At 35.6% G+C, this 15,606-nt stretch overlaps 1 protein-coding gene across 35 annotated transcripts in view; it reads left to right on the top strand.

The window, feature by feature from the left end:
• Positions 1-15,606, top strand: part of PHTF1 (putative homeodomain transcription factor 1) — a 70,797-nt gene that overhangs the window by 7,637 nt on the left and 47,554 nt on the right. For 33 of the 35 annotated variants that reach the window (XR_004623389.1, XR_004623388.1, XR_004623386.1 and 30 more), the window contains one exon: positions 15,103-15,172. The exons of the other annotated variants lie outside the window; for them this stretch is intronic. Coding sequence is in view for 1 of the 33 variants with exons in the window: in XM_002918246.3 (XP_002918292.1) it covers positions 15,103-15,172 (70 nt within the window). In the remaining 32 variants the exon portion in view is untranslated. The remainder of the gene's footprint in view (positions 1-15,102; positions 15,173-15,606) is intronic. 35 annotated transcript variants of the gene reach the window in all.

The raw sequence follows: 15,606 nt of genomic DNA, 5'->3' as shown, positions 1-15,606 counted from the left end.
CCCAGGACCCTGGGATCATGACCTGAGCCAAAGGCAGACACTCAACTGACTGAGCCACCCAGGCGCCCAGGTTTGGTGCTTTCTTAAAAAACTAAATAGGTACTTTCCATATACCCAGCATATCTACTCCTAGGTATCCATCCAGGAGAAATAAAAACATATGAACACATGCAAATGTTCGTAGCAGTACTATTCGTAATAGCCAAAAACTAAAAAAAGAAAGTCCAAATGTCTACCAGCTGCTGGGTGATAAATGTCTTATATATCTATGCAATGAGATATGGCTTAGCAATTAAAACTATTAATACATAGATGAACCTCAAAAATGTTATGCTACGTGAAAGGGGCCAGACTATAATAATTCAGTTTATATGAAATTTCTACAAAAGGCAAATCTATAGAAATAGAGATTTGTGGCTGCCTGTGGCTGGGGGCTAAGAACAGATATCTACTGCCATTCTTGTTTTTGAGTTGAAGGTGATGATGGTTGCACAACTCTATAAATAGACTAGAAATCTACTAAATTAGTTAATTACTAAAGCTGCACACATACAGTAAATGGGTTTTACAATATGTGAATTATATCTCAATATAACTATTTTCTTAGGTCATGCCAATAGAAAAACATAGGAGAAATCATAATGTTGTACACAAGAATGTCATACATATTCCCAATGAAAGCTGTCTTCTAAAATTTCTTAATTAGGAGAATATATTAAATTTAAGGGCTAACATCATTTTCAGTGATGAAGCTCAACTTAGTCACTCCCATATCCCCTGGGATATATTTGCTAAGATGAGCATTCTAATTAATATTTTTTCCTTTTTATTTCTATTAAATTTTTTTAAGTTTTCATATAAATTCCTGTTAACATACGGGGTAATATTAGTTTCAGGTGTACAATACAGTGATCCAACATGTCCACACATCACCTGGTGTTCATCACGATGAGTGTACTCCTTAATCCCTATTTCACCCGTCTCCCCACACACCTTCCTCCCCCCGCCCCCCGGTAACCATGAGTTTGTTCTCTATAGTTAAGAGTCTGAGATATATATATATATATATACATACACATCCATCCATGAATTTATCCATTTATCAGTCCAGAGACACTTGGGCTGCTTCCATAATTTGGCTATTGTAGATAATGCTTCTATAAACATCAGGTGCATGTGTCCCTTTGAAGTAGTATTTCTGAATTCTTTGTTTTTCTTTGGTTTCTTTCTTTCCTTCTTTCTATTTTTGAAAAAAACTTTTTTAGAGAGAGCGTAAGTGGGAGGGGCAGAGGGAGAGGGAGAGAAAATCCCAAACGGACTGCGCTGAGTGCAGAGTCCAATGCCGGACTCAGTCTCATGACCCTGAGATCATGACCTGAGCTGAAACCAAGAGCTGGATGCTCAACTGACTGTGCCACCCAGGTGCCCCTTTCTGATTTTTTTCTAATTAATATTAGAATAACAAAAATCAATGTTTGAAAATGACATGATTTTATACCTAGAACATTTTATTTTATTTAATTTTTTTATTCCTAGAAAACATCTAAGGGGCTAATCATAAGCACATCAACTGTGTTTATAATGTTTTATTTCTTAAGCTGGATGGTGGGTACATGACAGATGAGGCTTCTCTTTGAAGATGACGATTTGAGTTTGTGCCTTAATCTCTATCTGATCTCTTTTGAAACCCCTCTAAAATTACAAAAAATAAGAAAAAGATATTAGCCAACAAAGATTAAAGGAATGGGAGAGAAGACTATTGTAAATGAGAGCTATTAACATAATTTTGAAAGTTGGAAAGTGAAGAGAGTAAAAATGTAAGTCTCTGTAGTAGGGAATGCCAATAGGAAACAAATAACCTTTCTGTTTAAAACTCCTGTATTTAATTTCTGAAAGACACAGGAATGAGGTGCGTCAGGTTTATCTGCAGGTGTGAGGTGGAACTGAAAATAAGATTGTTTGAGCCATTTATAAGGGGCAGTAGACCTATATATACCCAGATCCTCTCCCTTATTCTACGTGGTCACATAGTTACCGTCACTTCCTCTGACAGAAGGTTGGATGGAAACTTGCTGTCTAGAGAGGCTGAACCAGAGACATTTTGGATTCTGGAACACTAGACACAGTAAGAATAGGGTGAAATACTGTATTAATAATGGAAATGAAGTAAAAGTCTGGTGACCAGGTTTGTGATCTCCAACAGAAGACTGGAATTGCTTCTTGCAGAAACTGGCCAGCTAAAAAGACCAAAGAATACTGGAAATGAAAGGGCTGGCTACCCCTCTACAATGAGGCCTGCTGCTTAACAAACTTCACCCATTGCACACTGAACTCTCATTCAGCATGTCAGTGCCTCACTTTTAAGTGTAAATGCATAGTTGCAAATCATCAAACATTTGAAAAGGAAAAAGAAGAAAAGAGATAAAAGAAATGACAAAGGTATCATAAGAATGCTATTTTTAAAGATAAAATTAATATGTGTAAAGAACTGGATACTTAAAAAAAAAAAAGGAAAGAAAAAGAAAAAGTGGACTATAGATGAAAAAGTAAGAGAACCAGAAAAGAAAAATAACCAATAACTTTAGTAGACAAGTGGAAGGTAAAGTTGCAACCATTTCTCAAAAAAAAATCATACAAAAGAACAAGGAAAAAGAAAACAGAAAAGTGAGTACTGTTCATGAAGGAACCCTTACAACCAGCTAATAGGTGTTCTAGAAAAAAGAAATACATGGAGGGGAAGAAATGATCAAATAAATAATACATTTCCAGCACTGAAATATATACATTTGGAAATTGGAAGATTTTTAAAAAGATTTGTATTCATTACAGGTGTGTAACACAATGATCTGACATTTATATGCATTACAAAATGCTCAACATGGCAAGTGCTGTGATCATGTCACCATAAAAGTTTATTACAATTCTTGACTATATTTGCTGTATATTTATGCTGTGCTTTACATCCCCATGACTTATACTCATTTTATAAATGGAAGTTTGTACCTCTTAATCCCCTTCACCTATTTTGCCCATCCTAATCCCCCCTTTCCTCTCACAACCACCAGTTTGTTCTCCGTATTTATGAGTTTGTTTATTGTTTAGTTTGTCTATTTGTTTTGTTCTTTAGATTCCACGTATAAGTGAAATCATGAGGTACTTGTCTTTCTCTGACTTATTTCACTTAGCTCTAGGTCCATCCATGCTGTCTAAATGGCAAAATTCCTTTTTTTTTTTTTTATGGCTAACATCCCATTGTATGTATATCCCATATCTTCTTTATTTGTTCATCTATTAGTGGAAACTTAGGTTGCTTCTATATATTGGCTACTGTCAGTAAATACTGCAGTAAATATAGGGGTGCATATATCTTTGTGAATTAGTGTGTTTGTTTTCTGCAGGTATACACCCAGAAGTAGAATTGCTGGATTGTATGGAATTTCTGTAACTAAGTTTTTGAGGAAGCTCCACACTGCTTTCTGTAGTGGCTGCACCAATTTGCCTTCCCACCATCAGTGCACGAGGGTTCCCTTTTCTCCACAACTTTGCCAACACTTGTTCTTTCTTGTCTTTTTGATACCAGCCATTCTGACAGGTGTGAGGTGATGTCTCATTGTGGCTTTGATTTGCATTTCCCTGATGATGAGTGATGTTGCACATCTTTCCATGTGTCTGTTGGTCATCTGTATGCTTCTTTGGAAAAATGTCTCTTCAGTTTCTCTGCCCATTTTTAAATTGGATTATTTATTTTTTTGGTGTTGAGTTCTATGAGTTATTTATATACTTTGGATATATCTATCCCCTTATTGAATATATTGTTTGCAATTATTGTCTTCCATTCAGTAAGTTGCCATTTCATTTTGTTGATGGTTTCCTTCACTGTGCAAAAGCTTTTTACTTTGATGTAGTCCCATTTGTTTGTTTTTGCTTTTGTTGTCCATGCCCGAGGAGACATAGCCATAAATATGTTGCCAAGACCAGTGTCTGAGAGTTTGCTGCTTATGTTTTCTTCTAGGAGTTTTACGGTTTCAGGTCTTACATTCAGGTCTTTAATCCATTTTGAGTTTATTTTTGCATGTGGTTTAAGAAAGTGGTCCAGTTTCATTTTTTTGCTTGTAGCTGTCCAGTTTTCCCACACCATTTGTTGCGGAGACTGACTTTTCCTCCTTATGTATTCTTGCTTTGTTTGTTGTAAATTAATTGACCATAAAAGCGTGGGTTTATTTCTGGGTCCTCTATTGTGTTTCATTGATCTATGTGTCTATTTTTGTGCCAGTACTATACTGTTCTGATGACTATAGCTCTGTGGTATAGGTCTTTCACCTCCTTGGTTTAATTTATTCCTATGTGTTTTATTCTTTTTGACACAAATGTCAGTGAGATTGTTTTTAAATTTCTCTTTCTGCTAGTAGTTATTGGTATAGAGAAATGATACAAATTTCTGTTAATTTTGTGTCCTACAACTTTAGTGAATTCATTTATTCTAATAGTTTTTTGGGGGAGTCTTTGAGTTTTCTATATATAGTATCATGTAATCTACAAGTAAGGACAGTTTTACTTCTTCCTTACCAGTTTTGATGCCTTTTATTTCTTTTTCTTGTCTGATTGCTGCAGCTAAGAGTTCCAGCACTATGTTGAATAAAAGTGGTCTTGTTCTTGATCTTAGAGGGAAGGCTTTTAGTTTTTCACTGCTGAGTATGATGTTAGCTATGGGTTTGTCATGAAGGCCTTCATTATGTTGATGAAAGGATCTTTTTTTTTTTTTAAAGATTTTATTTATTTATTTATTTATTTGACAGAGATAGAGACAGCCAGCAAGAGAGGGAACACAAGCAGGGGGAGTGGGAAGAGGAAGAAGCAGGCTCATAGCGGAAGAGCCTGATGTGGGGCTCGATCCCATAACGCCGGGATCACGCCCTGAGCGGAAGGCAGACACCCAACCGCTGTGCCACCCAGGCGCCCCGAAAGGATCTTTTTTAGCACCTATACTAAGGAGCATTGCCATATTTCAGAACTTAATTAAAAAAAAAAAAACTTGGTTCAGTCTACCTTGTGTGTTTCCCCTGTGAGTCTCTTTTACTCTTCACACCAGACTCTTTACTTCTGTCACCAAACGTGGAAGTTTTTCCCAACACCATGCAGTTTTCCCTGAAACCGTCTGGGGGTCCTACAATTCAGCTCAACTCTGACACTGTCTACCTGAATATAGTGTCAGATACCACAAGCTAAAGACTCAGTCCCACAAGACTACTGCCACCCCACTTTGGATACCAATCGTAAGTAGGTCTCCAGGTTACTCACAACTTTTGTCCAATGTGGCTACAAATCAGGTTCCCAGACCCCTTACTCAGGTTTGATTAATTTGCTAGAGTGCTTACAGAACTCAGAGAAACACTTACTTACATTTACCAGTTTATTAGAGGATATGCTAATGGATACAGGTGAACAGCTAGATGAAGAGATAAATACAAGGCAAGGTCTGGGAGGATCCTGAGCATAGGAGCTTATGTCCCTGGAAGTTGGGGTATGTCATCCTCCTGGTGTGGATGTGTTCAACAAACTGGATGCTCCCTGAACCCCATACTGTTGGAGTTTTTATGCTAAGTTTATTAGCCAGGTATGAGGACGCCACATGAAGATATATTCAGATCTTCAAAGTTTCAAAAAAAGCATATCACCCATATCCCCTCTCAGAAAGCATGGGAAGATGTATACTGTATTATCACGAACAAATAAACCAAAAAAGAGGAATTTTTATCATAAATGGATGTTGAATTTTGCCAAATGCTTTTTCTCCATCTATAGATGATATGATTTTTATCCTTAATTTTGTTAATGTAATCTATTTGATTGATTTGTGAGTGTTGAACCATCCTTGCATCCCTGGAATAAATCCCACTTGATTGAGGTGTATGCTTCTTTTAATGTATTGTTGAATTCAGTTTGCTAATATTTTGTGGAGAATTTTTTATCTACATTCATTAGGGATATTGGCCTCTAATTTTCTTTTCTTGTAGTGTCCTGGTCTGGTTTTAGTATCAAGGTAATGCTGGCCTCATAAAATGAATTTGAAAGCATTTCTGCCTCTTCTCTTTTTTGGAAGAGTTTGAGAAGGATTGGTATTAATTCTTTGAATGTTAGGTAGAATTCACTAGTGAAGCCATCTGGTATGGGAATTTTTTTTTTGGTTGGGAGGTTTTTGATTACTGATTCAATCTCCTTACTATTAATCAGTCTGTCCAAATTTTCTATTTCTTCCTGATTCAGTTTTGAGAGATTTTGTGTTTCTAGGAGTTTACCCATTTCTTTTAGGTTGTCCAATTTGTTGGCATATAATTGTTCATATTAGTTTTTTTATGATCCTTTGTTTTTATGGTATCAGTTGTAACGTTCCCTCTTTCATTTCTGATTCTGTTGAGTCCTCTTTTTTCTTTCCATGGTAAGTATAGCGAAAGGTTGTCGATTTGGTTTATCTTTTAGAGAAACCAGCTCTTAGTTTGTTGATCTTCTCTGTGTCTTTTTAGTTTCTATTTCATTTTTTCCCCACTCTGATCTTTGCTATTTCCTTCTGTAACTTTGAACTTTGTTCCTCTTTTCTAGTTTCTTGAGTTACAGAGTTAAGGTGTTGTTTACTTGTTAGGGTTCTTTCTTAATGTAGGCATTTATCACTATGAACTTCCCTTTCAGAACTGCTTTTGTGTCATCCCATAAGTTTTGGTATGTTGTATTTTCATTTTCATTTGTTCTCAAATTTTTCAATTCCTCTTTTGACTTCTTCTTTGACTCATTGGTTATTTAGTAGTATGTGGTTTAATCTCCACATATTCGTGGATTTTCTCTTTTTTGGGGGGGGTAATTGATTTCTATTTCATACCATTATGTTCAGAAAAAATGCTTGATATAATTTAATTCTTCTTAAATTTATTAAGACTTGTTTTGTGGCCTGATATGATCTATCCTGGAGAATTTATTATGTGCACTTGAGAAAGAACGTGTATTCTGTTGCTTGTGGATGGAATGATCTATGTATATCTGTTAAGTCCATCACATCTAATGTGTTTTTTGAGGCCAATGTTTCCTTATTATTATTACTTTTAATTTTTATTCAATTTATTTAAACTAATAGACAAACCCAGTTCACCCACTTCTCCCACCTCCAGCTCTTGCAACCACCAATCTCTTTTGTTTATCTATAAGCTTGCTTTGTTAGTTTGGGGTTTTTAATTTTTTTTTAAGATTCCACATATAAGATAAATCATATGTTATTTGTCTTTTTCTGTATGACTTATTTCACTTTGCATAATGTTCTCAAGGTCCATCCATGTTGTTGCAAAAGGTGAGATCTCACAGTCCACAGCTAACTTTATACTCAGTGATGAAGAGCTGAAAGCTTTTCCTCTAAGATCAGGGACAAGACAGGATGTCCATTTTTCCATTCTTACTCAACATAGTATTGGAAGTCCTAGCCAGAACAATTAGGCAAGAAGAGGAAATGAAAGGCATTCAAATCAGAAAGGAAGAAGTAAAACTGTTATATTTTGCTGATAAAGTCGCAGGATACAAAATCAATTTATAAAAATCTGTTGCATTTCTCTATACTAAAAACAAACTGTCAGAGCAAGAAAGAAAACAATGAGAATACACCATTTGTAAATATTTATGCACCTAATGTAGGAGTACCCAAATATTTAAAGCAAATATAAACAGACCTAAAGGGAAAAGTAGACAATGTTACGGTAATCATTGGGAGTTTCAGTACTCCACTTTCAACAATGGATAGATCATCCAGACAGAAAATCCATAAAGAAACATTGGACTTGAACTATACTTTAGACCGTATAGAACTAACAGACGTATAAAAAACATTCTATCCAAAAACAGCAGAATACACATTCTTTTCAAACACCCATGGAAGCATCTCCAGGATAGATCATTTGTTAGGTCATAAAAGAAGCCTTAACAAATTTAAGAAAACTGAATTTATTTCAGTACCTTTTTTGACCACAATGGTAAACTAGAAGTCAGTAACAGGAGGAAAACTGGAAAATTCACAGATATGTGGAAATTAAGCAGCATACTCTTGGACAACTATAGGTCAAAGAAGAAATCAAAAATATTTTGAGACAACTGAAAATGAATATTTGTATACATTAACAATGAACTATTGAAAAAAATTAAGAAAACAATTCCATTTACAATAGCATCAAAAAGAATAAAATATTTAGGAATAAATTTAACCACAAAGATGAAAGATCTATACAGTGAAAACTATGAAACATTGATGAAAGAAATTGAAGAAGACATAAAAAAATGGAAAAATATCTTTTGTTCATTGATTGGAAGAAGCAATATTGTTAAAATGTCCATACTACCCAAAGTGATCTACAGATTAAAAGCAGTCTATCAAAATTCCAATGGCATTTTTCACAGATGCAGAAAAAACAGTCCTAAGATTCATATGGAACTACAAACAACTCCAAATAGCTAAAGCAGCCTTGAACAAGAAGAGCAAAGCTGGAGGCATCACACTTCTGATTTCAAATTATATTACAAAGCAATAGTAATCAAAACAGTGTGATATTGGCATAAAAGACACATAGATGAATGGGACAAAATGGAGACCCCAGAAATTAACCCACGCTTTCACAGTCAATTAATCTTTGGCAAAGGTGCCAAAAATACATGGTGGAAAAAAAGAGTTTCTTTAATAAGTAATGTTGGGAAAACTGGATAAATATTCTCATGCAGAAGAATGATATTGGACCTTTTTTTTTACACCACGCATAAAAATCAACTCAAGATGGATTAAAGTCTTGAATATAAGGGGCGCCTGGGTGGCTCAGTCGTTAAGTGTCTGCCTTCGGCTCAGGGCATGATCCCAGAGCTCTGAGATCGAGCCCCACATCAGGCTCCTCCGCTGGGAGCTTGCTTCTTCCTCTCCCACTCCCCCTGCCTGTGTTCCCTCTCTCACTGGCTGTCTCTCTCTCTGTCAAATAAATAAATAAAATCTTAAAAAAAAAAAAGTCTTAAATGTAAGACCAGAAATTGTCCTAGAAGAAACCAGGGGCTCCTTGGCCATGAGTTTTTTGAATTTGACTAAAAAGCACAGACAACAAAAGCAAAAATTAACAAGTGAGACTACATCAAACTAAAAAGTGTTTTGCATAGCAAAGGAAGCAATAATGAAAAGGCAGCCTATGGAATGGGAAAAAATATTTGTAAACCATATATCTGATAAGGGGTTTACATTCAATATATACAGAACTCCTACAACTCAATGGTTAAAAACAAGTAATCCAATTAAAAATGGACAAAGGACCTGAATGGACATTTTTCCAAAGAAGATATACCCAAGGGGTATATGAAAAAGGTGTTTAACATCACTAATAATCAGGAAAATGTAAATCAAAACCACAGTGAGATATCACCTCTCACCTGTCAGGATGACTCTTATTAGAAAGTCAAAAGATATGAGGATGTAGAGAAAAGAGAACTTTCATACACCATTGGTGGGAATGTAAACTGGTATAACCATTATGGAAAACAGTACAGAGGGTTTTCAAAAAATTAAGTGTAGAACTATGATTTGATCTAGCTATCCCTTTCTGGGTACTTGTCTGAAGGAAATAAAGGTCTACAAGGTCTTTGTCTGTTAGAAAATAATACAGTGATATTTTTACTTTTAAAATTTTGATTTCTGATTTTTTTATGTAGCCAAGATCATTGTTATTCCCATGGATATTAGGCATATTTCAAAAATTAGTGTACATGTTTTTCAAAGGATTTTTTTTCTCTTAAATGTCTAACTTTCAAATTTTGATTCCTCCTTAGATTTAATTTTATTACATTTAGGGCTTTAGAACATTCTGTAAAATCTATAGTTTGTAGTTAAATTGGATAGAAACATAGGATCCATTTAAGAGAAGTTGGCCAAATCTATTTAGTTAAACAGAACTAAAGATCAATACTGGCTCAATGTCTAAACTAGGGAAAAAGCAAACAGCTGTAACCTTTAATTTTTACTTTAATTTTAATGTTTAAATACCTAATTTTTAAACCTTGATTAGCATTTTCACTTGTTGAGTGTAAAATTAAAATTCATCTTTTAAAAGTTTTATTTATTAATAGTAGTGAAACAAAACTTTCAGGCAAACCAGGAGTTTGAAACACAAAAGATAATTCACAAGCTTACTTTTAATTTGAGGTGTTAGAAGACAAAGGCCCTGAAAGGATTTATTCTTCATGCCCTGGAAAAAAAATTTATGACTCGATTTTTGGTTAAATGTGGTAGATTGGCCACACACATTTATAATCTCTCCTTTCTGAGTTACCACTAAATTATATGAAGGGAATCCATAAAGGGGTTGTATAAAATGAATACATCCACAAAGTCAAGGAAAAAGATTGAGGAGGAAGAGCTTAGTAGATAAGGAATCAACACATATTTGGAAGATGAAAAATGAATGGAACAGAGTGTTAGGAGAACAGGGGAAAGTGCCAGTTGCCCTGCAGAGCTCCCCAGAGAGGCTTAGGACTTGAATGCACCAGGTTTCATGTGAGGCAGTTAAATGGGGTATTTTTTTTTATAATAATTTTTTATTATGTTAGTCACCATACAGTACACCCCTAGTTTTTGATGTAAAGTTCCATGATTCATTACTTGCATATCACCCAGTGTACCATGCAATACGTGCCCTCCTTAATACCCGTCACCAGCCTATCCCAACCCCCCACCTCCCTTCCCTCTAAAGCCCTCAGTTGGTTTCCCAGAATCCATAGTCTCTCATGGTTCATTCCCCCTTCTGATTACCCCCCCTTCCTTCTTCCCTTTGTTCTCCTACTGATCTTCCTACTTCTTATGTTCCATAAATGAGTGAAACCATATGATAATTGTCTTTCTCTGCTTGACTTATTTCACTTAGCATTATCTCCTCCAGTCCCGTCCATGTTGCTGCAAATGTTGTGAAATCGTTCTTTTTGATGGCTGAGTAATATTCCATTGTATATATGGACCACAACTTCTTAATCCAGTCATCTGTTGAAGGGCATCTCGGCTCCTTCCACAATTTAGCTATTGTGGACAATGCTGCTATGAACATTGGGGTGCACATGGCTCTTCTCTTCACTACGTCTGTATCTTTGGGGTAAATACCCAGTAGTGCAATTGCTGGATCATAGGGTAGCTCAATTTTTAACTTTTTAAGGGACCTCCACACTGTTTTCCAGAGTGGCTGTACCAACTTGCATTCCCACCAACAATGTAGGAGGGATCCCCTTTCTCCACATCCTCTCCAACAATTGTTGTTTCTTGCCTTGTCTATCTTTGCCATTCTAACTGGCGTAAGGTGGTATCTCAGTGTGGTTTTGATTTGAATTTCCCTGATGCCCAATGATTTTGAACATTTTTTCGTGTGTCTGTTAGCCATTTGTATGTCTTCATTGGAAAAGTGTCTGTTCATATCTTCTGCCCATTTTATGATTTGTTTATTTGTTTCTCGTGTATTGAGTTTGAGAAGTTCTTTGTAGATCTTGGATACCAGTCCTTTATCTGTGGTGTCCTTTGCAAATATATTCTCCCATTCCGTGGGCTGTCTCTTAGTTTTTTTGACTGTTTCCTTGGCTGTGCAGAAGCTCTTTATCCTGATAAAGTCCCATAAGTTCATTTTATCTTTTATTTCTCTTGCCTTTGGAGATGTGTCGTGAAAAAGGTTGCTCTGGCCGATGTCATAGAAGTTGTTGCCTATGTTCTCCTCTAGAATTTTGATGGATTCCTGTCTCACATTGAGGTCTTTCATCCATTTGGAGTTTATTTTTGTGTATGGTGTGAGAGAGTGGTCAAGTTTCATTCTTTTGCATGTAGCTGTCCAATTTTCCCAGCACCATTTATTGAAGAGACTGTCTTTTTTCCACCGGATGTTTTTTCCTGCTTTATCAAAGATTAGTTGCCCAAAGAGCCGAGGGTCCATTTCTGGGTTCTCTATTCTGTTCCATTGGTATTATTTAAAATCCGGCAATGTGATGCCCCCAGCTTTGTTTTTCCTTTTCAGCAATTCCTTGGCGATTCGGGGCTTTTTCTGGTTCCACACAAATTTAAGGGCTGTTTATTCCAGTTCTTTGAAAAATATCATTGGTATTTTGATCGGGATGGCATCCCAATTAAATGGGATATTGAATGAACTTTGTATGCAGGGAGATTGGACCTTCTGTCTTCTTGTCAATTCCTTAAAGACAGGCAACAATGCCCCTATGAAGGAGACTGGTGATATTTCTTCTGAGACAATTCATTGGAGAAGGGTCTGTGGACACTGAAGGGCAGGCAAGAATCATGATTCTAAAAGCAGAATTATGAGCCCCTTGGTTTAATCTCAGAACTTCCACCACAGAAATCTTTAGCCTTCCTAAACTTCAACCAAGGAGAATTACTGGAAAATTCTTTGAAGAGCCTTGAATGACCCTAGAAAAAATGCCTCCAGATATAGACATTTGGTGATTTCCTCAAGCTTGTTGATTACTCTGTAGAGAAATCTCAAGTCTATAAGCTATGCTAATATACATAGAGCTTCTAATAAGTTTTAAAGACTTTCTATTGTAATGAGTCATGGAACTTTACATCAAAAATTAGGGATGTACTGTATGGTGACTAACGTAATAAAATAATATTAAAAAAAAGTAAACATACCCAGCTTAAAAAAAAATAAAGACTTTCTATTGAAGTAAAACATGTTCAGTACATATGGATATACTTATACACATGCATATATAACAAAATTTAAGTGTACAGGTTGAGGAATTTTCTCAAACTGAATATAACTGTGTAACCAGCATTAAGATCAAGAGATAAATAATTAGCAGTACCACAGAAGCTTCCCTTCCATACTCTTCCAGTCACTGCTACCAACAGAGGTAGACCAGTATCCCAACTACTAGCGCTATAGATCAATTTTGCCTTTTTCAACTTTATATAAATGAAATAATACAATACATACACATTCGTGTCTAATTTTTTTTGTTCAGTATTATGTTTGTCAGATTCATGTTGTGTAATTGTAGCTTATTCAATACAACACACAATTATTTATGCATTCTGCTGTTGATGGGCAATATCCAATTGTTGTTGCTGGGTAGTTTCCAATTCGGAGTTCTTAGAAATTATTCTTCTGTGGACATGTTGTACACATTATTTAGTGAAATACGTACACATTTGTTTTGGATATATACCTTGAAGTAGAATATTGAGTCCATCAGGTTTTCAGTGTTCATTCTAATATATAAAGAAAGCCAGTGATTACTAGGTATTTGAAGAAATCCTTCAAAATAAAAAGAGAACAAAAAGAAATGAACTCAGAGTCAAAATGAAAAATTTAATAGAAGAATTTGAGGAAATTTCCAGAAAGCAAAACAAAAAGGCAAAAGAGGTAGAAAATAGGAGACAAAGTTAAGTCTGAGAAGGGAAGAAATATAAAAATAAATTATAAGAAAACTTCCCTAAAGCCATATAGATGGGATTCTCAGCACAATAGATGTAAAAGACTCATATCAAGGCATATCATTATGAAATTTCTGAACACCATGAATAAAGTGAAGATTCAGAGGAAAGGAACGATTCGCACTCAAAGGATCAGGAATCAGAAAGGCACTAGAGTTTGCAACGGCAACATTGGAAGCTAGAAAGCAGTAGAAAAATGTCTTAATTCCTGAAGGAAAATTATTAACAACTTAGAATTCTACACTCTAGTGTAACCTTTTATTAGGTATAAGGGTAAAATGAATTTATTTTCAGACATGCGAGGCTTAAAAAACTTATCTTGTCGCAAATAATGAATCATGGAACACTACATCAAAAACTAAGGATATACTGTATGGTGACTAACATAACATAATAAAAAATTATTATTAAAAAAAAAAGTTATCTTGTGTGACCCCTTCCTCAGGAAGCTCCTGAAGGATGTACTTCAGAAAGGCATGGGATGTAGGAGCTAGAGATTGACCACAGAGGTGAAGGGAGTTGTCAGAGTGATAGTGAGAAGTCCTGCTTTATAGCTAGTTGTGCAGCAGGCCCTGAGAACAACCAGTCTGATTGCAGCAGGAAGATAGAAGTTTCTGGAAAGGGCATTTCCAGGAATTTTTTAAGAAAAAAAAGATTTTGATTAGTTTTCTGGCATTTGAGTATTTGGAAAATGATAAATGTTTTAGCTGACTCCATAGAGTAAAATAGGAAAATATAAAATATGGTTTACAGGAAACAATATTTCATAGTGATCACTACTAATTACTGATTTATCACAAATTAATATAACTAGGGGTGCCTGGGTGGCTCAGTCGTTGAGCTTCTGCCTTTGGCTCAGGGCGTGATCCCGGGTCCTGGGATCAACCCCCACATCAGGCTCCCTGCTTTGCTGGGAGCCTCCTTCTTCCTCTCCCACTCTCCCTGCTTGTGGTCCCTCTCTCATTGGCTGTCTCTCCGTCAAATAAATAAATAAAATCTTTAAAAAAAATTAATATAACTATTGTAAGGATATATGTTTTTTGGGTGGAAGTTAGAATGTGGGGATTAGTTGTGTAAGAGCTAAATTCTCATATGCTGTATTAGGAGTCAGTGGATTATGTCCAAAATCAATAAATTAAAAAATGGCAGTATTAACATATTATTTAGAAGTACAGAAGTAGGGGCATCTAGGTGGTTCAGTCAGTTAAGCACCTGACTCTTGATCTCAGCTCAGGTCTTGGTCTCAGGATTGTGAGTTTAAGCCCCATGCTGGGCTCCACGCTGGATGTGGAGCCTACTTAAAAAAAAAAAAAAGATGAAAGTTATTTGTTTTTAATGACTGAAACCAGGAGGAGAGGAGAGGGGATGAAGGGACTATTATTTTGTACTTCCTGACCCTTTGGCATTGTTGGATCATTTACAAAAGTAATAAAAGCATATTCGTGCATTACTTGGTAAACTACAAACTAAAACATTATGATAAGTTATTTTAAGGAATATTAGGATTAAAGTGTCCCCAGTAAAAGGGAGTCAAATATAGAAAAAAAGAAATAATTTTACCTTTTGTATTTAAAAGGGCTTTTTACCCTTATCTCTGTTTTGGTTTTGTTTTATCCTAGGGCTTCAAAAACAAACCAAAAAAGATGGGTCACATAAAACCAGACTTGATTGACGTTGACTTAATCAGAGGTGAGTTCTGAAGTTGGTTTGTTTCTTATGTATTTTATTAGACTATTTCGTAGTTGTGCTAGAGATTCTTTTTTAGATATCTTCCCTATATGACAGTGTACTTTAATTTCCCAAAGGAATATTCTTCTCTCATCATTCAGGCCTTGGGATTTTTTCCCCCTTTGCTTTGGTTCTTTGTGGCTACATAAATCACATTAGGGTGAAAGAGGGATGCACTTGGAAACTGCTGTTGTGTAATTGAGAAAAATACATTGTATAACATTCAAGTCAGCTTGGCTTATTTTGAGCTCCTGTCCCAGTGATTGAGGCAAGAAGTTATTATATTTATTGAACATCTAAGAGAATTCTTTTTAACTGAACAGGTTATGTGGTGATTTTTGCTCTCAGCTGTTTTTAATACAGTGTTACAAGTAGGCATTAGTATAGTGTATGTA

Source organism: Ailuropoda melanoleuca, chromosome 2 (assembly GCF_002007445.2).
Source record: "Ailuropoda melanoleuca isolate Jingjing chromosome 2, ASM200744v2, whole genome shotgun sequence".
NCBI lineage: Eukaryota > Metazoa > Chordata > Mammalia > Carnivora > Ursidae > Ailuropoda > Ailuropoda melanoleuca.
This window is presented reverse-complemented; position numbering and strand designations above follow the sequence as displayed.